The 23,937-nt window shown below is 42.2% G+C and overlaps 2 protein-coding genes and 1 non-coding gene across 3 annotated transcripts in view; 2 read left to right on the top strand and 1 right to left on the bottom strand.

Moving 5' to 3' along the window:
- The window catches only part of GABRA1 (gamma-aminobutyric acid type A receptor subunit alpha1), a 1,147,113-nt gene that overhangs the window by 131,030 nt on the left and 992,146 nt on the right, over positions 1-23,937 (top strand). The gene's annotated exons all lie outside the window — the stretch shown is intronic.
- On the bottom strand, positions 4,833-22,959 carry SLU7 (SLU7 homolog, splicing factor). Its single transcript, XM_049776058.1, has 16 exons — positions 22,943-22,959; positions 20,621-20,808; positions 20,213-20,366; positions 17,491-17,571; positions 16,363-16,527; positions 14,332-14,400; positions 12,026-12,073; positions 11,737-11,868; positions 11,413-11,510; positions 11,200-11,267; positions 10,921-11,060; positions 9,667-9,828; positions 8,862-8,966; positions 8,437-8,505; positions 6,976-7,089; positions 4,833-5,139 (listed from the first exon to the last, which is right to left on the bottom strand). The coding sequence occupies exons 2-16, from the start codon at positions 20,788-20,790 to the stop codon at positions 4,960-4,962; spliced, it is 1,755 nt and encodes a 584-aa protein (XP_049632015.1). The 5' UTR covers positions 20,791-20,808; positions 22,943-22,959; the 3' UTR covers positions 4,833-4,959.
- LOC126013067 (U6 spliceosomal RNA) lies at positions 8,250-8,356 on the top strand. The gene has a single exon (XR_007497401.1). It is a non-coding gene; the product is annotated as a U6 spliceosomal RNA (small nuclear RNA).

Here is a 23,937-nt window from a genome sequence, read left to right as displayed (position 1 = left end):
TCCAAGACATTACATCTTGACTGTAATACCACAATAATACATGGAACTCTGCCTCTGTGCATCTCTGTACAATAATGTGATTTTCTTCTTTTTGCTTTGGGCTTGAAGGAAGCTGCCCTACAGTGTTTAGGAGGCCCAGGGCCTCTTTCAGTGATTCTTGGCCAATTGGGCTGGTAGTCAAATCCAAGGGTTGGAGAATGCTGTGTTCCCTAGTGCTGGGATTACCTAGACCACCTTCATGGTGCAAAGGAGTCTCTGGGACCAAAACCTGTGGTATTCTAAGGTCTCCAGTCTGCACCTGGGAATATTGAGAGGAACACGTGCCAGGAATCAAAGAGGCATATCAAACACTTCCATGTCAACTCCTGTAATTTCTCTGACACAGTGATTCACGTAATTAACCCTCTGCTGCCAGGCATTTAGATTGTTTATATCTTGCATCAGTTCAAACAAAGTTACAAGGCATATTCTATATACACTACCGAGTTAATTGAATTGAATAGTTTCGTTATAAGAAATAAATTATGTATTTATAAATACATATAAAACTGCTTGCTGGGGGTGGCCCCCGCCTGCTGCAGTTCACCTAAGTGCAGGGACCAGAGGTCCAGGGGGACCAAGAGCAGCGCAGACTGAGCTGGGGGTGGGTCACAGGCTCCAGATTCGGTCCCAAAGAGGCGAGCACCTCTCCAGACCCGATTCCTACGCCTTGAACAAAACATACCTGCAGGGTGTATGGAAGTTTTAATTATGGGCGGGCGTGGGAAACACCCAGCTTCTTAGTGTGATGATTATGGGGGGGGGGAGCAGGGAAGGGGTGTCGGACTTGCAGGGGTTGCCGCGCCGGCCTGGGATGCTCTGGCTTCCCTCTGGCCCCCATTTGAAGGCTCCCGACCAACTGGGGCCAGCAGCTGCGGGCGCAGACACTCGGGGTCTCCCACGTGGGGCCTCAAGCACCTTCCGCCTGCGGACCAGGCACCAGGCGGCACTTTGGCTCTGTAAAGCCAATTAATACCCAGATACAACAGATGAGGCAAGCAAACTGGGGCGGCTGTCAGTGTCATGAAGTCTCTCAGTGGAGGCTGAGCTTTCAGAGATGGGCCTTAAATGTCCTTGCAGATGTCCCCATCTCATAGAGGATCAGTTCCTCCTAAGGGGCTGGAGCCATAGGTCAGTGCAGGCAAGCTTGTGTCGGTCGCATGTGTCTGACCCCAAACGGGGTCCCTGAATTCCGCTCCCGGTAAGCTCTGAAAACTGCTGGTGGAGCCCACCCCTTCTCCAAGTGAATTACCTTAGGGAAAAGTATGACTTATATTAACTCTTTGTTAATCGCAGAGAAAGTGGTTTATAAAAATGTAAATGTTTCCGTTCTAAGGCTACAATTATACTACATAATTTGCCACATTGTTAGACTTGGGTTTCCACTTTTATCTATCCCCCCCTTTAAAAAATATAATGTCTTTATTTAGGCACCATGATTACAAACATGTTTGTAGTTGGATTTCAATTATAGAACACCCCCCTTAACCAGTGCAACTTTCCCACAACCAATACACACATCTCTCTTCTCCCCCACCCCCTGCCTGTATTCTACTTCTCTCACTCATTACCATTGTCATGATAGTTGTCAGTGTAGTTATTTCTCTAACTGAACTCACCACTCTGTGGTAAGCTTCATATTGAGGGCTGGTCCTTCCTGCCCTCATCTCTATTGTATCTGGGTATTATTAACATACTGTCTTCTTTATTTCTTAAATCCCATAGATGAGACTATTCTGTGTCTATCGCTCTCCCTCGGAATTATTTCACTCAGCAAAATAGTTGTCATGTCCATCCACATATAGAAAAATCTCATGACTTCACTTTTCCTGATGGCTGCATAGAGTATTGTGTATATGTAACTGTTTCTTTAGCACTCATCTGTAGTTGGGCAACTAGGTTGTTTCCAGATTCTGGCAATTGTAAATAGCGCTGCAATGACCGTAAGTGTGCAGAAGGCCCCCAAACCAAAGATCAACAACTGCCCAACTAATGGAGTAGGAGATTGGGGGGCAATTTGGGAGAAGAAGAGCCAACTTGAACTAAGAAACTGCATGCAAGTGTGGTGTGCACCTGTGTTATTGCTGAGCATCAGGGCCAGGGATAGAACTGTGACCAGACACCTGCAAGATTTTGGGGGATGGTGGGGAGAGAGGTTCATACCCGGTTGTTCTCAAGCTTACTACTAGCTCTATATTCATAATCACTCCTTGTGGGCTCAGGGAAATACATGGTATGCTGAGAACCGAACCCTTTTTGTCCTTATTTTTGGTTTGTTCTTTGAGCCACACTTGATTGTGCTCAGGCATCATTTATGGCAGTGTTTGGGGACCATATAGCGAACTGGGGATTGAACCTGGGTCAGCCACGTGCAAGGCAAATACCCTGACCATTGTACTATTGATCTGGCCCCACCAGGATTATTTCTGACCTGATATGTTAACACGAAATCCTAGTAGGTTTTATTAATTTAGAAAAGTCAGAGTTTGTATTCAGGTCAAGATTATTTTATTTTAAAATTTTTGAAATTATATATATATATATATATATATATATATATATATATATATATATATATATATATGATTAGATTTTTGGATCACACCTGGTGACACTCAGGGGTTACTACTGGCTATGCATTCAGAAATCGCTCCTGGCTTGGGGACCATAGAGGATGCAGGGATTGGAACCATCATCCATCCTGGATCGACTGCATGCAAGGCAAACACCCTACCGCTGTGCTATCATTTCAGTCCTGAAATAAAAGATTTTTAATATAAATCTTTTGAAAACTACTTGTATGTTCATGTTTATTACATACAGGCAATCACAACATTTTTTGGGGGGTGGAGTTTCCCAGTGGTACTAGGGAGGTTGAGGATTGTGCCAAGCATGCACTCCTTTGGTTTATCTCCCTGACCCAACAATTACAAATTTTTTTTTTTTTGGTCTTTTTGGTCTTTGGGTCATACCTGGCAGTGCTCAGGGGTTATTCCTGGCTCCATGCTCAGAAATCACTCCGACCTCCAACAATTACAATTTTGAACATTATGACAAACCATATCCTTTCTGATAAAGAACAGGATTTCTCTGTTGTTAGACTCATGTCAGACAGTAAAAGACTGATCGATGACAATGCAGTGATTTTTTTCCATTCAAAGGCTACCATTAATTCATTTCTGGATGTGTAGTACAAGGAATTACTTTAAAAATCAAAATTGGGGGCCAGAGAGATAGCATGGAGGTAAGGCGCTTGCCTTTCATGCAGAAGGACGGTGGTTCAAATCCCGGCATCCCATATGGTCCCCCATGCCTAACAGGGACGACTTTCTGAGCATAGAGCCAGGAGTAACCCCTGAGCGCTGCCGGGTGTGACCCCAAAACAAAAGAAAAACAAAACAAAAATCAAAATTGGAGCCGGAGCGATGGCACAGCAATTAGGGTGTCACAGCCATCCCAGCCTGAGGCATGATGGCTGAATACCAGCAGAAACTGCTGTGATGCAGGCTTAGTCTCCCCCTGAAAAGGAGGTTCAGTCTTGGCAGACACTGCCACTGAAAAGTCAGTTATGCCCTAGGTTAGCAATTGGCAGGGTAGCAACAATGAGCTTACTAAAAATAAAATTAATGTCTAATGAGATTAAACAATGCTGAACAGTATGGATGAAAAAACTGTGCCTATGCCCTTCCAGTTAGACAACTATTGCTAAAACTCATCTTACATGCCCTAAGTTGCCTTTTCCAAGAGTAGACGTATTTACAATGATATTATTTGGCTAGTTACTAAGTAATAGGTATGCTAAGAGAACATTTAATTTTTTGTTTGTTTTTCGCACACCCAGTGATGCTTAGGGGTTACTCCTGGCTCTGGGCTCAGAAATCACTCCTGGCTTGGGGGACCATATGGGATGCCAGGGGATCGAACCAAGGTCCGTCCTAGGTCAAAGTGTGAAAAGCAAATGCCTTATCGCTTGCGCCACTGCTCTACCCCCCAGATTTTATTATTATTTTTGGAGGTGGGTGGGTCATATCTGGCAGCGCTCAGGGGTTATTCCTGGCTCTGTGCTCAGAAATAAGTTCCTGGCAGGGTTGGGGGACAAGATGGGATGTTGGGATTTGAATCACCATCCGTTCTGGGTCAGCTGCTTGCAAGGCAAATTCCCTTCCTCTGCTATGTCTCCGGCCCCAATTATACATATTTTAAAAGTCACATGTCGTATGGATTTCCTTTCAATGATCTAAAGCCCAAGATAATTTGTTTTTAGCTTCAGAGAAGGAAAACCCTAGAATGCAAAACAACAAATAACTATAAAATGAGTATAGTTACTAATAAAAAGTGCCAATTGAGAAAAAAAATTCATTCTCCAAAACTTATGATTACGCTAAAAGACTTAAATATTAAGGGTATAGGGACAGAGTGATCGCACATTGGTAAGGTGTTTGCCTTGCACGTGGCCAATACCGAACAGACCCCAATTCGAATCCTGGTATCCTATATGGTCCCCTGAGCCTGCCAGGAACAATTTCTGAGCGAAGTAACTCCTGAGCGCCACCAGGTATGATCTTCTTGGCATTTATGTCTTGTTTTGAGACATAATAAATGCCAAGATATTCTTGATAGAACAAAAGCCTCAAGACATATCACTAAAATAGAATTGGAAATGAGTAATCTTGGGTTTAATGCTTTTAATACCCCCCACCCCCCACCCATACAAACTTAATGTACCTTGTCTTTACTTTTTTCTTCTTTGCTTCGTCAATGTGGAGAGGAATAAATGTACTATGAAATGTCCTAAAGTTTATTATTTCAAGTCAGGCAGCATAAAATGTGGACACAGTTTTCTCTATCTACAGTCTTTAGCAAGAAGCTGAGAAAAATATATCCACTGTTTATCTTGGGTAAAGTCTGTGACTTTTTTTACTACTGTCCTAGGAAGGAGGCCATAGGGTCATCTGGCCTCTGACGTTTCATTCTGTATGCCTCCATTTCTTCTTCAGTGGGCTCCCGGGCTTCGTAGATGCTATTGTAAGGCCGCTTCCTCTCATCAATCTGCATGATCTCCTTGACGTGAAGAAGGCGGGCCTCTTCTGCATTCAGTGCCTATGGTGCGAGAGAAACATGAGTTCAATGGTTCTAATACATTTCTTTTGTTCAAGTGACAGAGCACCAAAAGTTGTCCTGGATAAAAATTACTCTATCAATAACCCAGACTGCCTAAAGAAGTTGGGAGTCAGTTCTTTCACTTTTTCCTTTTGGTTAGAATTTTTTTTCTTGACTTTGGGAGTGCTCAGGGTTTACTCCAGCTGAGCTCAGAGATCACTCATGGCAGGCTCAGGGGACCAAATGTGATAGTGGGGATCAAATCTGGATTTACTGTGTATAAGGCAAAAGAGATCGAACCCAGGTCAGCCTATTTGCTGTGCTCTCTCTCTGGCTCCTACATTTTCAATGTTAAATAAAATTCATCGTATTTTCCGGCGTATAAGACGACCCCCTAATTTTGCAGTTAAAACATAGGTTTAGGCCTATATTCGCTGTATCTGACAGAACGTTCCTGTGTTGCAACTGTATGTACCACAGTGAGCCAATCACAACAAGCAAAGGTTCAAAGGTTATACAGTAATAGACTTCCTCTCTGACTCTGGTCAATCTGAGCAGGCTTTTTACAGTGTAGATTCGGGCCCAGAACATTGTCTAATTTGCATGCATAAAAAGCCTGCTTGGATTGGCTGAGTCAGAGAGGCGGTCCGAGCAGCCTGGCAGTGATTGGTGCAGAACATTGTCTAATTTGCATGCATAAAAAGCCTGCTTGGATTGGCTGAGTCAGAGAGGCAGTCCGAGCAGCCTTGCAGTGATTGGTCCCTTATCGTAGACACCTTTCCTGGCAATTCCCTGGTGGAGACAGTTAATCTCCCCCACTACATGAACCAAACAGCACCCCATCCTCGGACCCTAGCACTGAACCACCACCACGGTTTTTGTTTTTTTTCTGGGTTTTGCCAGAAGTGGTCCCCTGATCTCCTGAGTACTGTTTGGGAGCCCCCAAGAAAGATTTGGAAACTCTGCGGCCTGATTTTTTGTTTCGTTTAGCGGCATATTGAAACATTTTTCAGGATATACTCGGCGTATAAGACGACCCCCGGTTTTCGGTTGACTTTTATTGTTTCAAAAGTCGTCTTATACGCTGGAAAATACGGTAATAACAAAAATGGAGTAAGATTCATCTTACTGATAGAAATCCACAAGTGAGATCTGGAGAGAGAGTATAGCAAATAAGGTGCTTGCTTTGAATGTGGCTAACTGATCCCTGGTGCAATTCTTGGCCCCTTTTGTGCTTAGTCCCCTGGATACCACCAGGAGTGAACCCAGAACCCAGAACCAGGAATAAGACTCAAGCATAGCCAGGCATAACCAAGACAAAAACAAAACAAAAAACCCTCTACAATTCATGCTTCTGGTAAAAATTAAATTCTGATTTCTCCTAAATAGTTGATGAAACTTATAAATTATAGAGCATTCAGGCAATTCCTTCTCTAACTATAGCAACTTTTCAAGCACATTCTTCATGCATTTGTGATAATATGTAATATATAAGAATCAGGACATTTTTTGTTTTTGGGCCACACTTGGCAGTGCTCATCAGGAATTACTCTTGGTTCTGTGATCAGAATCACTCCTGGAAATGGGATGCTGGGGATTGAACCCAAGTTAGCCGCATGCAAGGCAAATGCCCTACCACTGTGCTTTTGCTGCGGCCCCAGAAGCAGGAAAAACTGAAACACATAAAATCTTCACTTTCTTTCTAGACCTCGGCAAATCATCCAGTCTTGGGGCTGTTTTCTTATTCTTATAATGTACTTGGAGATTGGATAGTTTCCAAGTAATTTATAGGCTAAACATGGTCAATACTTTTACTAGTTAGATTTCATGAAGTACCTTCTTCAGTTTTTCATGTTTCTTTTCTTCATCATCACTATCTGAACTGCTCTTTCGATGTTTCTTCTTCTTCTTTTTCTTCTTCTTGTCTTCTTTTAGTTTTTCTTGATGTATCTGACAGATTAAAACAGTGTTACTTATGCAAGAATAATCAGAGATGCTTCATCACATGGAGCATTGTGAAGAAGAGATTTTGCCAGGACTTGAAAACAGTCACTATGCAATAAATTGCCTGTCTAATTTAGTGACTTGAGCTAATGATTCCAGATTTTTTTTTTTTTTTTTTTTTTTTGGTTTTTGGGCCACACCCATTTGATGCTCAGGGGTTACTCCTGGCTATGTGCTCAGAAATCGCCCCTGGCTTGGGGGGACCATATGGGACGCCGGGGGATCGAACCGCGGTCCGTTCTTGGCTAGCGCTTGTAAGGCAGACACCTTACCTCTAGTGCCACCTTCCCGGCCCCATGATTCCAGATTTAACCAGCAATGGTTACCTAGAATTTCTTTCAAGCAACAGTTATTTTTTCTTATCTTCAGGGTAAAAATACATAAAAGTATGCTATGTGAAATTAATCCCTAATGCCATAAATGATAAATGCAAAACCGAAAAACAAAAGGTGGCCTAGCAGCTGTCTTATATTCGAAACATTATTGACTGTATGAATTTTGTTATGCGTTTTATTTAATGAGTTGTGTAAGATGCTTTTCTAGATGAAACTATGTGCCACACTTTGCACTACTCATAATGATAACTCAAGACTTTCAGGAGAAACATTTAAGTTGCCATTTTATGAAGGGACCAAATTATTAATTACACTTTTTATGTATTTATGTATTTTTTGTTTTTGGGTCACACCTGGCAGCGCTCAGGGATTACTCCTGTCGTCTTATACGCCCAGAAATCGTTACTGGCAGGCTTGGGAGACCATATGGGATGCCGGGATTCGAACCACTGTCCTTTTGCATGCAAGGAAAACGCCCTGCCTCCATGCTGCTCTCTCTCCGGCCTAATTACACTTTTTAAGAACATTACCAGCTTACATAACTAATCAAGGTACATTTTAAGTTCTAACTTTTTTGTTTATTGTAAATTGCATCATTTGAAAATATCAAGGAAACAATCCTTTCATCTTTAATGATGCGTGAGTGGAATGCTAGTTGGCAGTATCTGATTGTGAGAAATCAAAGTAATTATGTTAAAAATAGTGTTACTAATGCAAAAAACAAAATTCAAGTGTGTTAAAATCCTATCTCAATGAAAAATTTGGACAATTGTATTTGCTTCGGCAGCACATATACTAAAATTGGAACTATACAGAGAAGATTAGCATGGCCCATGCTCAAGGATGACACAAAAATTCACGAACGGTTCCATATTTTTGTACTGTGAAAGATTTGTAAGTCACTTTGGTCACAATAAAAATCATTAAAAAAATTTTGGACAATTGATTATATATTTACCTCCATAAGGGTTTGAGGTTTCTTCACTGATTCTTCTGTTGTATCATTTATGATACATTCCTCTGAATTCTGTGGAAATTAAGAAATGTGATTTGACTTAAATGTCATAGTTGTGAGCCATATAAGAGAAGTCATCTAAAAAAAGTTTGAAGGATGAAAAGATACGTTTCCTTTTTTTTTTTGGTTTTTGGGTCACACCTGGCAGTGCTCAGGGGTTATTCCTGGCTCCAGGCTCAGAAATTGCTCCTGGCAGGCACAGGGGACCATATGGGGCGCCGGGATTCGAACCGATGACCTCCTGCATGAAAGGCAAACGCCTTACCTCCATGCTATCTCTCCGGCCCGGAAAGATACGTTTCATGCAAATTTTCATTAAAGAGTTTTGACTGTTTTACATGAAGGAGCTAAAAAGGGCAATTACTTACAGCAATCTCTTTCCCAGCCTCTCCAGTACAGTAGGAATACTTGAAAAAGGAGTGACAACATTTGTATCCCCATCGACCATCTTTCCAGTAAGATCCCCAAATATGCTGCAAAGAGAGAAAGATGTTATTTTTTGGGGGGGAGATTAGGGCTGGGTTATATCTTGTGCTCAGGGGTCCAAACATAGTGCCAGGGATCAAATTAAGATTGGCTATATGCTGTTGCATGCTGGCCCAAATGTAATCCTTTTGTTTTTGGCGGGGGTGGGGGGGGGCTACACCTGGTGATGCTCAGGGGTTACTCCTGACTATGTACTCAGAAATCGCTCCTGGCTTGGGGGACCATATGGCATTCAGTCTTCCTGTCCTAAGTCAGTGCGTGCAAGGCAAACACCCTACCACTGCGCTACTGTTCCAGCCTCATGGCCCAAATGTAATCTTAAAAGAACCCCGAAATTTGGGACTCTAAAGGACTGTTGATGGGCTTTACTTTTTGGAGAAGGCCAAGTAGCTTAGCCACATTCAAGGCAAATGCCCTACCCACTGTGTTACTACTGCTCCAGCCCCTAAAGCAACTTTTTTTAGGGGGAAGAGCAGGGAGAAATCTTTACCTGTATATACATCCACACAAATCAAAGTACTGATGTGCATTTACACACAAAGTATAATGGCAACACGTAGAATTGTTTTGAATCTAGGTACTGGGAAATTTTTAATATTTTTTAGAGACTAGTGTTGGTTCTGTTAATGCAGATTAAAGCAATGTGCTAAAATGCCAGGAAAGGTTCTGGTATAGCGTAACACTTACGGTGTGATTGTGGATCTTCACATCTTCTTCATATTTGGAGCAGGCGACAGCCCGTTCCTGCCCTTTGATGACTGTCCCATGTCTTGAGTATTCTACATAGTCTTCAGTCTGAGCTAAAAGTAGTTCAGCTGGAGGAGCGTCCAGGTGTTCTTGGCCACCGTACTGTAAGAGAACATTATTAAATTTTACAAGAGATTTACATTCAAAATATAGCAAAGGATATCTTTTCATTTGTCTTCATCTTTTTCTGTCACACCGATAGTGTGCTCTGTGCTCACGGATCACTACTGGTAGGGATTAGGGGACCATAAAGAATGCTGAGAATAGAACCTGGATTGGCTTCATACAAGGAAAATACCCTACTGTTGTACTCACTCCAGACTCCAAAGCATTTATTTTCATTTATTTATTTAATGATTTTTGGGCCACAATCAGCGGTGCTCAGGGGTTACTCCTGGCTCTGCTTAGGGTAGCACTCCTGGCAGGCTCAGGGGACCATATAGGATGATGGAGACTAAATCTGGGTCAGCCACATGTAAGACAAATACCCTCCCCTCTGTGCTATTGTTCCAGCTTCAGCACTTATTTTATTTTTGGTGTTTGGGCTACACCTGGCAGTGTTCAGCCTGTGTCAGCTGCATGCAACGTAAAGACCCTGTGCTTCCGCCCCAGCCCCACCAGCATTTATTTTCAATCAGAAAAAAAATTCACTTTTTTCCCATTTTCTCTGGAATCCTGAGACTAGTAAAGAAGTTTGGTTAGTTTCTTGCACCAGAGGAGTAAAGGTGAAGAATAGGTGAAGAATAGAACAGGGTACAGATGAGATCTGCTAACTCTTGCAGTCTCAGATGGAAAGGCCCAGACTAGGGATCCCTGTTGACAAAATTGTGAGAAATAATCACTGCTAGTTTTAAGTGACTAAGTTTTTTGTTGTTGTTGTTGCCTGTTTGTTTTGGGGGCATATCTGGTGGGACTCGATTCTGCACTCAGAAATCACTTTTGGCAGGCTTGGGGGAATCATATAGGATGCTGGGGATTGAATCTGGGTTGGCTGTGCGCAAGGCAAATGCCCTACCAACTGTTTCTTGCTCTGACCTCATGATTAAGGTTTTGAGGTTTGTTTTGCAGCAAAGTATAATTCCTGATGAGTTAAATGGGACTTTGTATTACATTATTCCAAATATAAAGTGCATGCTTAATAACAGATCATTTCTTTTTAAAGAATGTCTTCTTTAACATTCTGAGAAAAATTACCTTTTCTAGGATGCTTTCTTTCTGTTGTTCTTTGAAGTCTTCTTTTTTGACTTTGAAGGACTTATACAACAGTTCTAGTTTTGTAGGATCAGCCTGTAGATGCACTTCGGATCCTTTGTCATAGGCTTCCCAAGCGAATACTAGAGGGATTAAAAACATTTTCATGAACTGGTAGCTGCTTCACTTACAGCACACTTTTGAAAACAACTTGAAAATGGTCTCCCCTCCATATTTATTTTGAATCAATATACATTTTCTCAACATACAGCAAACACTTACACTGTGTCTGAGCCATTGAAATGGTATCGCCTGTGTATCTAACAAAGTTATCACCTGCATAGCTCACTCTGTAAGGAGAATTGAAGAAATTTCAGAAACCAACTCAAATAAATTTCTTTCTTGAAGACAGGTGTTCATTTCTGTTGATTTATTTTTATGATTAGAAGCTTCCATCCCCCAGAATAAATTTTTCACATTTAACTTGATACTTACTCATCTGGATTCTTTCCTGCATTGGCATAGGGATTCTCTCTCATTGCTCTGGTTTTGGGATCATAGTAAGCAGAATTTGGATCTAAATTCCGCAAATACTGTAAAAAAGAAAATGTTTTAAGGCTGTTTTAATGCACATTCACATAATTTATCACAACAAATTAAATGTGTATGTGTATGTCTGATGAAGAGAAAAAAAAAAAAAACCAGAATGAAATGTTTGACTATATTAATCCTATCTGCCCAGATACTAGATAAGAAGGCAAAATTTAATATGGAAGTCATTTAATTTTTAAATATATATAGCCATTTGGCAAGGCTTACTTTTGCAATGTCCTCTCGAATCCTGAGATTCCGGACAGTAATTCGTCTCTTAGAGTCGAAGTTCTGTCCTGGCATGTCAATGTCATCTGCATATTTATCTTCATCCTCATCTTCACTGTTATGGTCCTTTTCCTAAAGAGAAAGAGAATTGATTAAAAAGAGACAGCATTTAGTTTTCATTTTCCTTTCCTTTACTCAAACACATTCATGTTCTTCAAAGCTATAATCATTAGCCTTATAAATACTATGCCAATAGAAATTAAAGTTCTCCTAATAAGGGAAATATTACCGTCTGAGAATTTGGTTCCTCTTCTCCCCACTGGTGTTTTGGAGAATTCTACAAAATGAAAATAAAATATTTATTTATTTTGTTTTCTGGGACATATCCAATGAGCAGGGGTTACTGCTTTTTTTTTTGCTTTTGGGTCACACAGGACAGCACTCAAGGGTTATTCCTGGCTGTGCTCAGAAATCACTCCTGGCAGGCTGACGGGGGGTGGGGGGGGGTGGGGTAGGGGGTGGGAGGGTGATGGTGGAATGGGATATGGCATGCCGGGAATTGAATCTGAGTCTGTCTGGGGTTGGCAGTGTGCAAGGCAAATGCCCTACTCTGTGTTATTTCTCTGGCCCCAGAGGTTACTTTTGACTGCAATCAGGAATTACTCTTTTCTTCATTATCAACTGGTCAGAATAGTATATTCCTTTTTTGTACTCCTGGCAGTGCTCAGGGGATCATATGGGATGCCTGGAATTGAATCTCAGTCAGCCATGGACAGGAGTCTCAAACTACACAAACTTTTTAAATAAAGTCAGGATTTCATCATGTCCTTTTAAACAGGCATCAAGAGTTGGTGAGATAGTAGTGAGTAAGACACTTGCCTTGCATGTGACTCACAGGGTTCAATCCCCAGCATCCCATACTGTCCCCCATGCATTGCCAGAAGTGATTCCTGAGCATAGAGCCAGAAGTAACCTGAGTAACTGCTGGATGTGGTTCTACTTCAGACAAATGTTCAACTGGTCTCAGGAAAAATGCTGAGCACCTCTGGGTAATACCAAAGCCACTTTTCCTTCATGCATGGTGTGTGTGTGGGGAAGGTGGAGACTCTTTTTTGGAGGGGTTTTTGGGTCACACCTGGCAGTGTTAAGGGTTTCCTTCCTGGCTCTACACTCAGAAATCATGCTGGCAGGCTCAGCGGACCATATGGGATGCTAGGGATTGAACTCGGGTTGGTCACATGCAAAGCAAAGGCCCAACCCACTGTGCTGTCACTCGGCCCCTTGAATTATTTTTAATTTGTGAAGAATTACATAAAGTATACCAGTAGAAGAATACCAGTAGAAGAAAGGCTGGAGGCATAGCACAGTGGGGAGGGCATTTGCTTGCATGTGACTGACCTGAGTTCAATCCTTGGCATCCTAGATGGTCCCCTGAGCCTTTCAGGAGTGATTTCTGAGTGCAGAGCCAGGAGTAACCCTTGGATACCACTGGGTATGGCCCCAAAAACAAACAAACAGACTTTACAATCAGGGGAATCACTCCTGGCACTGCTCAGGGGTCTGAACATGGTACCAGGGATTGAATCTAGGTCAACTGTAAGACTGAGTTATCCAAAGGCACAGCTAGATTTTAGCATCTGCCTGATGGGGGCCTCCCCATTAGGGAAGGCCTGATTCTCTACTTGGTGGTGTTATTTCTGTATGATTTATATTTACTAAGAATTCCTGCTAGGAACATAAACTAGAAAATTCCAAATGTTTCTATTCATTATTTGTGTCACAAATTTACTGAAAGATCTCTCACAATTCTAAGTATAAAAACTTGATTAAATATACTGAAAAAGGAAACATAATAGGGGCCAGAGCAATAGCATAGTGGTAGGGCATTTGTCTTGCACGCGGCTGACACAAGATGGACCTGGGTTCAATCCCGGCATCCCATATGGTCCCCTGAGCCAGGAGCGATTTCTGAGTGCATAGTAAGGAGTAACCCCTGAGTGTCCCCAGGTGTGGCCCCCAAACCAAAATAACTAAATAAAAAGAAAAGGAAACATAGTAGTTGAATTACACCTTATTTGGAGGGAGGGGGTGATTCCCATTGATACTGTAACAATTGCACTGTACAGTTCAATATGAGGGTCTGTGTATTTTTCCTGTGTAATACTATATTTTAGTAACAAATAAGAAAAATTATGTAAATGCTATTCAGGACTACAACAGTCGTGGGCTGTTCTAAGCAGTGTTGCAGATCAAAACCAGGGATGCAGGGGGGCTGGAGGGATAGTACAGCTACCTCTGGGTCCTTCAAATATTTTCTAACTGGAGGATTAGAAATGAAGTATGGAAGCCAAAATGACAGTATAGTGGGCAGGGTGTTTGCCTTGTACATGGTCAACCCAGGTTCAATCCCTGGCATCCCATATGGTCTCCAGGCCCACCAGGGGTGATACTTTAGCATAGAGCCAGGAGTAAGCACTGAGTACTCCTGATGTGGTCCTAAAATCAAACAACAATGATAAAAGAATTCTGGATTCAAATTTCATTTGTTGTTTACTAAGAGTATGGTAATTTTCAGTTGCTATTTTCAATACTTACAGCCTGTTCCACTAACTTTCCTGAGGCTAATTCTTCTTGGAGTTTCTGGGCTTTCAGTGTTCGCTTTGCCTAACGGGAAAAAAAAAAAAGACATTTACTTATATATCCAATAAATACTTTTTTAATTTTTTATTTTTTTGGAGTTACTATCAAATCTAGAGTCCTATATATGCAAGGCATGTACTCTACTACTTTCCCTTATTTTCAATGCCCCCCCCCCCCCTTTTTGGGCCATACTAGGCAGTGCTCAGGGGATCTTATGGAATGCAAGGATCAAACTTGGGTCTGCATGCAAGGCAAACACCGATCTGTTGTACTATCACTTCAGCCTTTTACCCCAATCTTTTCTAATATATTTGAAGTAGGAGGAATATTAAATGCCAAAGGCAATAAAAATGAAGAGCAGGAAAATTTGTTTATAGTAGGAAACTCTCTACTGGTGAGGATTGGGTAAGTTAGGGAAGGGAACACTAGGAAAGTGGTGGAGAAGAAATATGCCTGTTACAGAGGGAAGCATTAGCGAAGGGTAGTGGACACTGGTGAAGGGACTGGTATGCTGGAAACTCAAATCACAAATATATTTATAATTTTGTGATTCATGGGGATTCAATAGAAAATAAATTAAAAAGTTAATTTTTAATTTTTGAGGGGGCTGGAGTGATAGTACAGTGGATAGGGTGCTTGCCTTGCATGTGGCCTAACTGGGTTGGATCCCCAAGCATCTCATATGCCCCCCCCCTCCCCCCTGAGCCCACCAGGAGTGATTCCTGAGTGTTGAGTCAGGCATAACCCCTGACTACACTACAGGTGTGACATACACACACACATATGAATTTTTTTCAGAAAAGGTCACTGGTCAGTCTGAGAAACAGTATAGCAGGTAAGACATGTGTCTTGCACACAACCAATTCAGGTTCAATCCTGGCACTCTAAGATTTTCTAAGCCCACTAGGAGTGATCTCTGAGCACAGAGCCAGAAGTAAATCCTAAGTACTGCCATGTGTGGTGAAAGAATTAAAAAAGGCCCCACCCCCCCACAAATACCAGGTCAATGGGTAAAATTACTTCTGAGATTTCATGTAGCTCTAGATCAGAGGTGCCAAACTTGGCCTATTGCTCTTTCTGGGTTTGAGGGAAAAATCTCTCAGGAACCCCTAGAAATCTACCTTTTATAAGCAAACAGAATATACCCATAGCTGCACAAGAGAGTTCTGCCTCCTGAGTCACTTAGAGAGGCTGCATAAAATACTGCAGATTTTTGGCTCTCTAAAGAACAGGATCACAAACTCCGGGTTGAAACCAAGCATTCATGTGAACAAGATAGAGACAGCACTGGCTGTCTCCTGTCAGACAAGTACAGTTTTATCATATTCATTCTTTTCATTGTTCAAGAAAACATAAAATCCATGGGGCTGGATCAATAGTACAACAGGTAAGGTATTTTCTTTGCATGCCGCTGTTGACATGGATTTGATCCCCAGCATTCCCTGACTGCCAATGAAAGTGACTCCTAAGTAGAGAGCTAGGAGTAAGATCTAAGTACTGCTAGCTGTGAGCCCCTCATTTCCCCAAAAATATAAAATTCAGGGTTTTGTTTTGGGGCCACACCCAACAGTGCTCAAGGGTTACTCCTGGCTTTGTATTCAGAGTAGCTCCGACCATGAGATGCCAGGGATCGAACCCAGATCCGTAATGGGTAGGCCACATTTAGGGCAAACATGCTCTTTTGCTATCCTAATCACTCCAGCCCCAAGAGTTTATAAATTTAAAAGCCAAGAGCTTTCTAATCTTTTTCATGTTTCTAGACTCTTAAAATATAAATCCATGAGAGCAATACAAGAATCTTGTAAGAATAAATGCTGTTAAATAGTGTTAGCATATCATTCTGTTAATTAAGCCACCTCATTGTTGTTACTGTAATAAAAATGTTATATACCTTAAAATACACACCAAAAAAATCAAGTTGGTAGAATTCAGTGAAATGTACATTCATTGCTCAGGGTAGTAGGGAAGGTCAGGGAATTGGCTCACCAGATCCACTTTGGCATATTCTTCTACAATTTTCATGTGTTCCTCCGGATTGTAGCCATTCCACCGATCCCGCTTTCCATCATAATCGAACATCAGTTGGGGCTGAATATGTTCATCCGGAGCTATATTAGTCCCTGTAAACTTTGCTCCAACTCGTCTTGGCCTCTGAAACATAATATGGTTAAATCACTTTCTAAGTACCTGTTGCTCAAAATAAAATTTTATACAACCTTTATGGTGTGAGCATGTATATACCTCGAGACTTTATGGTCTATCCAATTATCATTTTTATTTTTATTTTTGGTTTTTGGGTCACACCCGGCAGCGCTCAGGGGTCAGTCCTGGCTCCACACTCAGAAATTGCTCCTGGCAAGCATGGGGGACCATATGGGATGCCAGGATTCGAACCAATGACCTTCTGTATGAAAGGCAAACGCCTTACCTTCATGCTATCTCTCTGGCCCCATCATTTTTATTTTTAATTAAAAAAATTTATTTTTGGTTTTTGGGCCATACCTGGTAGTGCTCAGGGGTTATTCCTGGCTCTGTGCTCAGAAATATCTCCTGGCAGGCTCGAGGGACCATATGGGGTGCTGGGAATCGAACCCGGGTCCATCCCAGGTTGGCCGCTTGCAAGGCAAACGCCCTACTGCTGTGCTATTGCTTCAACTCTCAATTATCATTCATAATTCATGTTTTTACTCAAGGTGTCAAAGTGATAGTATAGCAGAGAAGGTTCCTGCTTTGTATGCAGTCAATTGGGTTCAATTCCTAATGACCACCATGAGTGATTCCTGAGCACAAAGCCAGGAGTAAGCTGAGCTCTGCTGGATGTACCCCAGAAACAAGTAAGAATTTTTACTCTTTTTTTTGTTTTGTTTTGTTTTTGGGTCACACCTGGCAGCGCTCAGGGGTTCCTCCTGGCTGGCTCGGGGGACCATACAGGATACCGGGATTCGAACCATCGTCCTTCTGCATGAAAGGCAAACGCCTTACCTCCATGCTATCTCTCCGGCCCCCAATTTTTACTCTTGATGAAATTTTAGGTGAAAGAACTAGGATAAAGTTCTCTCATAAGGAAAAAGATACTCTGACAGTAGTTTCCAAAATTCTCAAAGGTGTACTTACCTCAAAGCAATCTTTTTTTTGGTGTGTCATGGCCCCACAATTTTCACATGCTCCCTTGCGGTATTTGGTAGTTATGGAATTCTATGAATAAACATACAATAAACAAAAAATATATTTGGTTTGAAGAAATTAGAAATTGTTGCTAAAACCATGGACAATTTTGTAACCATGGTGTTTAAATAATAATTATATATATATATGTATATATAAATGATCAAATAGATACTGTTAAAATTTAAGTAAAGTAACCACAGGGGAAAAGCTAGAAAATACAAGGTGTAAAAAAATGGGAAAATTTGGTAAATAACCAAAAAATAATACATGAAGTTATTAACTAAATCCTGGTTCTTAGAAAATATCAATGCAACAGAAACCATCAGCTAAACAAATCAGATTTGGACTGACTTCCAGTTATTAAGAACTTTCCCCTTCCCTGAGGCAAAGAGCTCAATGGTCAAGATAGCACGACTGGTATATACCAGGATGAAGTGTCACATTCTCTCAGAGATTGGTTAAGGTTTGAATCCCGCCTAGCTCCCAGACAGGAAAGGCAGTTTCCATTCCCCTGTCTGATTAGGTCAGGAGGAACAATTCCAGTTGTAGAGCTCCTCAGGAAATAGTTCACAGAATGTAAAGGTACAAGAATGGGTTCAGGAAATCCAGTCTCAAACAGGGAGTTCAAACCACAAAAGTTTTCTGCTCCAAAGATGGAGTGCAGCTCAGTGGAAGAAGACTGAAGAATGAGCCCCAGCCTTCCTCAGACCCTTGCTTTTATTGACAAGAATCAGGTACCATCAGGTATCAACAGGTCACAGCCTAGGGTGGAGTTCACCAGGACACAAGCTGGCATCATCTAATCTCTTGAGTACCAATCGGTTCCTGGAGGTCTCCAGGCATCACCTGAATTGTCCTGGTGGGCTGCAAGTAGCCCCACAACAACAAAATGTAAGAATGATTCTGGATTACATTATTAGGAGAAGACAGGATTGGCACAAAAATTAATCTGTTGTTATATGAACATCAGATTAAGAAATAAAATTTATGTTAAGTTGCCTGAGTTTTATAAATATACCATGATTCTATTACAGAATATTACTGTCATCATCAACACACTGAAAATAGTAAGAGATAAAGCACATTCAGGGAGGAAGCTTAACAGGCTGGATCACATTCTTAGCATTCAGGAACCCCAGATTTCGTCTCTGCAACCACTTGATTTGTAAAGCAACAGGGATAATTCCTAAGCATTGAGCCAGGGGTAGGCACCCTACCCCTGCCTTCTGTGCCCAAAACTTAAAGGGAAAAAATCATGAAGCAGCACAATGCATGCATACAAGTTGATTTCAAGTGGGTTAAAAAAATAAACAAAAGGATGGGGCAGAAAGATAAGGTGCTTATTTTGAGTACAGTTAGCTCACCAGCACTACATGAGATTCTCTGAGCACCATCCGTGATTAGATCTGGATTGATCAACTACCCTCCACACAAAAAGGAATGAGCGTTGGTTTTTATTATATTGTCTGGTGGAATAACTGATTCATCAAGAGGCAAGGCAGGGGCCAGAACGATAGCACAGCGGTAGGGCATTTGCCTTGCACGTGGCCAACCTACAATAGAACCTGGTTTGATTCCTGGCTTCCCATATGGTCCCCTGTGCCTGCCAGGAGCGATTTCTGAGCACAGGGCCAGGAATAACCACTGAGTGCAGTCAGGTGTGATCAAAAAAAAAAAAAAAAAGAGTCAAAGCAGCAAGTTTCTATATTTTAGAAAACTGCTTAAGAAATTCAGCAAAATATGGGGCTGGAGTGATAGTACAGTGGGTAGGGCATTTGCCTTGCACTCAGTGGACCTACATTTGATCCCCAGCATCCCATATGGTCACATTAGCCTGCCACGAGTGATTTCTGAACACAGAACCAGAAATAACCTCTGAGTACAGGCTAGACGTGGCCCAAAAACAAGAACAACAACAACAACAACAACAACAACAAAAGAAATTCAGCAAAAATATAGTTTATGAAAGAAATCACGGGGGCCGGGAAGGTGGCGCTAGAGGTAAGGTGTCTGCCTTGCAAGTGCTAGCTAGCGTAGGACGGACCTCGGTTCGATCCCCCGGCGTCCCATATGGTCCCCCCATGCCAGGGGCAATTTCTGAGCACATAGCCAGGAGTAACCCCTGAGCGTCAAACGGGTGTGGCACAAACACCAAAAAAAAAAAAGAAAAAGAAAAAAAAAAAAAAAAGGAAAAAAATCACAGAACTTAAATGAGTACTATAAAATGCAACACTAGATGAAAAGTCATATAATCCTTTTTTGGGGGGGTTGTTTTGTTTTGTAGCTTATCCTGACAGTGCTCAAGACTTCATCCTGGCTCTGCATTCAGGGGTCACTCCTGGCTGTACTTGGGGGACCATTTGTGGTACCAGTACCATGGCCAGCCACATGCAAGGAAAGTATTCTATGCACTGTATTAACTCTCTGGACCCTTTTCCTACATTATATGGCAGCATACCTATGGTGCTCTGGGGCTATTCTCAGTGATACTTGGGTCAATTGGGCTGGTACTAGGGCTGGTGCCAGAAGGCCCAAGTGCTATTGGGGTCTCCAGGGCCACATTTAGCAATGCATAGGAAACAATAAGTGCTGAGGACTGAATCCAGGCATCGTATTATCTTTCTAGCCTCGCGTGAAAGGTTCTAAAAGGCTCCACTTTTATACATACCTCTTTTACACCTCTTTTGTACCATTCTACGGATGAGCTGTACTGCTTCTGTTTCTCTGGTTGTGGTCTCTGGTGCTTCAAAGTAGGTCTTTTAGATGGGTCAATATACCATGGCACTGAAGATATATACTGAGGAATATGAGGGTTGATGTCTCTGTAATAAAATTGCAAAAAAGAATTACATATGACTAAAATAATCATAATATATTACAGAGATAGTCTCTATCAAGTCTAAAGACAGATACTATAGTGGGAGGGGAGAGATATGTTCACTTTATAATATAGTAATAAACAACTAAAAATGATGTAAATGTTAAAAGGCTTCCAGTCCAAGCAAAGGTTGAGAATTTGATAGACTAGACATGAATTTTAATTACAAACTAACAATTTATATAAACAATCACTTACTTTCCTTCTTCATCAACTTCTGCAGGAGCATTACCCAGTTTCCGTTGTTCTTCAAGCTCCTTCTTCTTTCTCCAGTCCTCTCTTGTCATTTTCTTTGGTTCCTCCAAACTCATTTCTTTGGATCCTGACAGTGGAGCAGCACCAGCTGCATCCACTGTAGCAGCCGCCATGGTAACCTGACTTCCTCTAGAAAGAAAGATGTCTCAGTGAAACAGGCCTTTACGACTTCATCAGGGAAGCTACTACAAGTCACTTTTGGTTCTTCAACTCATATCTCAGCTCCAAATCTTATTTGAGCATCAAATACATATTTTCTATTTGTTTTCTTCACAGCATCTCTATCCACTCTTTTTTTTTGGGGGGGGGGCGTGTCACACCTGGCCATGCTCAGGAGTTGCTCTTGGGATGCCGGGATTTGAACTGGGGTCTGTCCTGTGTTGGTTGTGTCCAAGGTAAATGCCTTACTACTGTGCTATCGCTCCAGCCCTCTCGACCCACTCTTAAGAGTCTTCAGAATCATCTAAGCCAAGAAATTTGAATTCAACATATGATCTCTGAAATCTAGTCTCCATCGACTATTTTCTTTCATAGTTGTAATGAAAGATGACAGTCTGTCCCTTTACATGAGGATTCCAGATAATCCCCTATTTTATCACTAAGAATTATTACCAAATTCCTATACTTTTCCCTATTTGCTTTTTTTTGGGGGGGGGTTAGGGGTTACTCCTGGCTCTGCACTCAGGAATTATTCAAGATGAATAAAGTTAAGGGGATCATATAAAATGCCAGGTATCAAACCCAGATCAGCTATGTGCAAAGACAAGCACCTTACCTGTTGTACTATCAATCTGTCTCCTATTTCTATTTTCAATGCTACTATTTTATTTTAGCCTCTGTTACTGCACTTTCCTACTTACTGACCTCCTGTTACTTTCTCCAACCAATGCTCCACGGTGCAGTGTTATTTTTGTTTTTGTAAAACACATTTTTTGAGGCTATTTGGCTTACAACAATGGCTTATCAATGCGTGTCATTTAAACACCGAAACTATCATCCATATGCTCACCACCCTCCAGTAGTGTTACTTTTTCAAAAAACAAATTTGATTCATCAAGTCCCAGTACTCAAGCTTTAATTCTAAAAACAAACAAAATGAAAAAAAAAAAAAAAAGCTTGAACTCTTCAGTGGAAATAAATACAACAGATTTAACGAGTCATTTTTAACTATTCCACTAACCATCTTTATTTGGGGGGGGGTCACACCCGGTGGTGCTCAGGGTTCCTCCAGGCTCTGCATTCATTGGAAATCGTTCCTGGCAGGCTCAGGGGACCCTATGGGACGCCGGGATTCGAACCACCGTCCATCCTGGATCAGTTGCTTGCGAGGCAAACACCCTACCACTGTGCTCTCTCTCCTACCCCTCCACTAACCATCTTTTAAGTACAGAAAATAAGGAGCTTAACAACTTAATGTAAAGAATATATCCAAACATAGGATCATCTCAAAGTGCCATCAGCATGAAAATTAAGTAAACAGGGGCTGGAGAGATAGCATGGAGGTAAGGCGTTTGCCTTGCATGCAGAATTCTGGAAGCTGGTTCGAATCCCGGCATCCCATATGGTCCCCCGAGCCTTCCAGGAGTGATTTCTGATGAATGCAGAGCTGGGTGTGACCCAAAAACTGACATGACTTTGTGTTTACTCAGAGTAGCTACATTCCTCAAGAGACACAAGTTAAGCCATTGTACTTCCCCTTCTGGGTCCAATAACATCTTTTGCTTATTTCTTTTGATTTCGGGCCCCACTGGACGTTGCTCAGGGTCTTTTGCTGGCTTGGAGCTCCAAGACACGCCATGCCCGGGACCCCACTCGGGCCTCGCGCCTGCTCCATGGCAGCCAGGAGAGGGAGTCTCTCTTCCTCGGCACGCAAGGAATGATCATAAAAATCATTTCTGATTTGTTTTGTTTTGGGGCCACCTGCAGCGCTCAGGGCTCACGCCCGGCTCTTCTGTGCTCATTAATCGCTCCTGCAGGCTCCAGGGGGGACCCTCTGGGATGCCGGGATTCGCACCACCAACCTTCTGCAGGCCAGGCGAACGCCCTGCCTGCCTCCGTGGTAGCTCTCCGGCCCCCAAAGTCAGAGAGAGGGAGAGACGCCTTCCCAGCCCGAGGCCTAGCCAGAGGCTCCCTCCGAGGCCCCCACGCCCCGCAGGGGGCTCAGACGTCGCCGTCTGCGACCCGTACCAGAATTCGGAGACTCGAGCTCACTTTCAGTGCTCGTAGCTATCTGCGCGAACCTAAAATCCCCCAAAAGCTCCTCCTGGGACGGCGCGGGCGGCCGAGAGCGGCAGGTCGGCGGCAGCCGGAGCCCGGAGCCCGGAGCCCGGAGCCCGGAGAGCTCTGTTTACTTCCGTGCTCGGGCCTTTCCGGGAAGCTCGCGCCTGCGCTCTGGGACGCGGGCGCTGACGTCGGTCTCGCGAGAGTCGCGGTGGCTAGGCCTTGCTTGCCTGCTTGCTTCTCTTTTCTTTTTCTCTATTTCTTTTCTTCTTTCTTCCTTCCTTTTCTTTCTTTCTTTCTTTCTTTCTTTCTTTCTTCTTTTTCTTCTTTCTTTCTCTTTTTTCTTTCTTTCTTTCTTTTCTTTCTTTCTTTTCTTTTTCTTCTTTCTTCTTTCTTTCCTTTCTTTCTTTCTTTCTTTCTTTCTTTTCTTTCTTTCTATTTCTTTTCTTTCTTTCTTCTTCCTTCCTTCCTTCCTTCCTTCCTTTCCTTCCTTCCTTCTTCTTCTTCCTTCTTCCTTTCTTCTTGGCCTTGCTTGCCTGCTTGCTTCTCTTTTCTTTTTCTCTATTTCTTTTCTTCTTTCTTCCTTCCTTCCTTTTCTTTCTTTCTTTCTTTCTTTCTTTCTTTCTTTCTTTTCTTTTCTTCTTCTTCTTCTTTCTTTTCTTTCTTTCTTTCTTTCTTTCTTTCTTTCTTTCTTTCTTTTTCCTTTCTCTCTTTTCTTCTCTCTTCCTTTTCTTCTTCTTCTCCTTCTTCTTCTCTTCCTCCTTCCTTTCTCTTCCTTCCTTCCTTCCTTCCTTCCTTCCTTCCTTCCTTCCTTCCTTCCTTCCTTCCTTCCTTCCTTCCTTCCTTCCTTCCTTTCCCCTTTCCCGTCCTTTCCCCTTTCCCGTCCTTTCCCCTTCCCTTTTTCCTTCCCTGCCCTGTCCTTGATAAAATGAGGAAGATTTTATTTTTAGCACACTGCCCATTCATTATATTTTGACATTCAGCATGTATTTGTTGAAAGTAACAAAAGAAAAACAGTGTGAAGAGTTATTGGGCGAAGA

Source organism: Suncus etruscus, chromosome 6 (genome assembly GCF_024139225.1).
Source record: "Suncus etruscus isolate mSunEtr1 chromosome 6, mSunEtr1.pri.cur, whole genome shotgun sequence".
Taxonomy (NCBI): domain Eukaryota; kingdom Metazoa; phylum Chordata; class Mammalia; order Eulipotyphla; family Soricidae; genus Suncus; species Suncus etruscus.
This window is presented reverse-complemented; position numbering and strand designations above follow the sequence as displayed.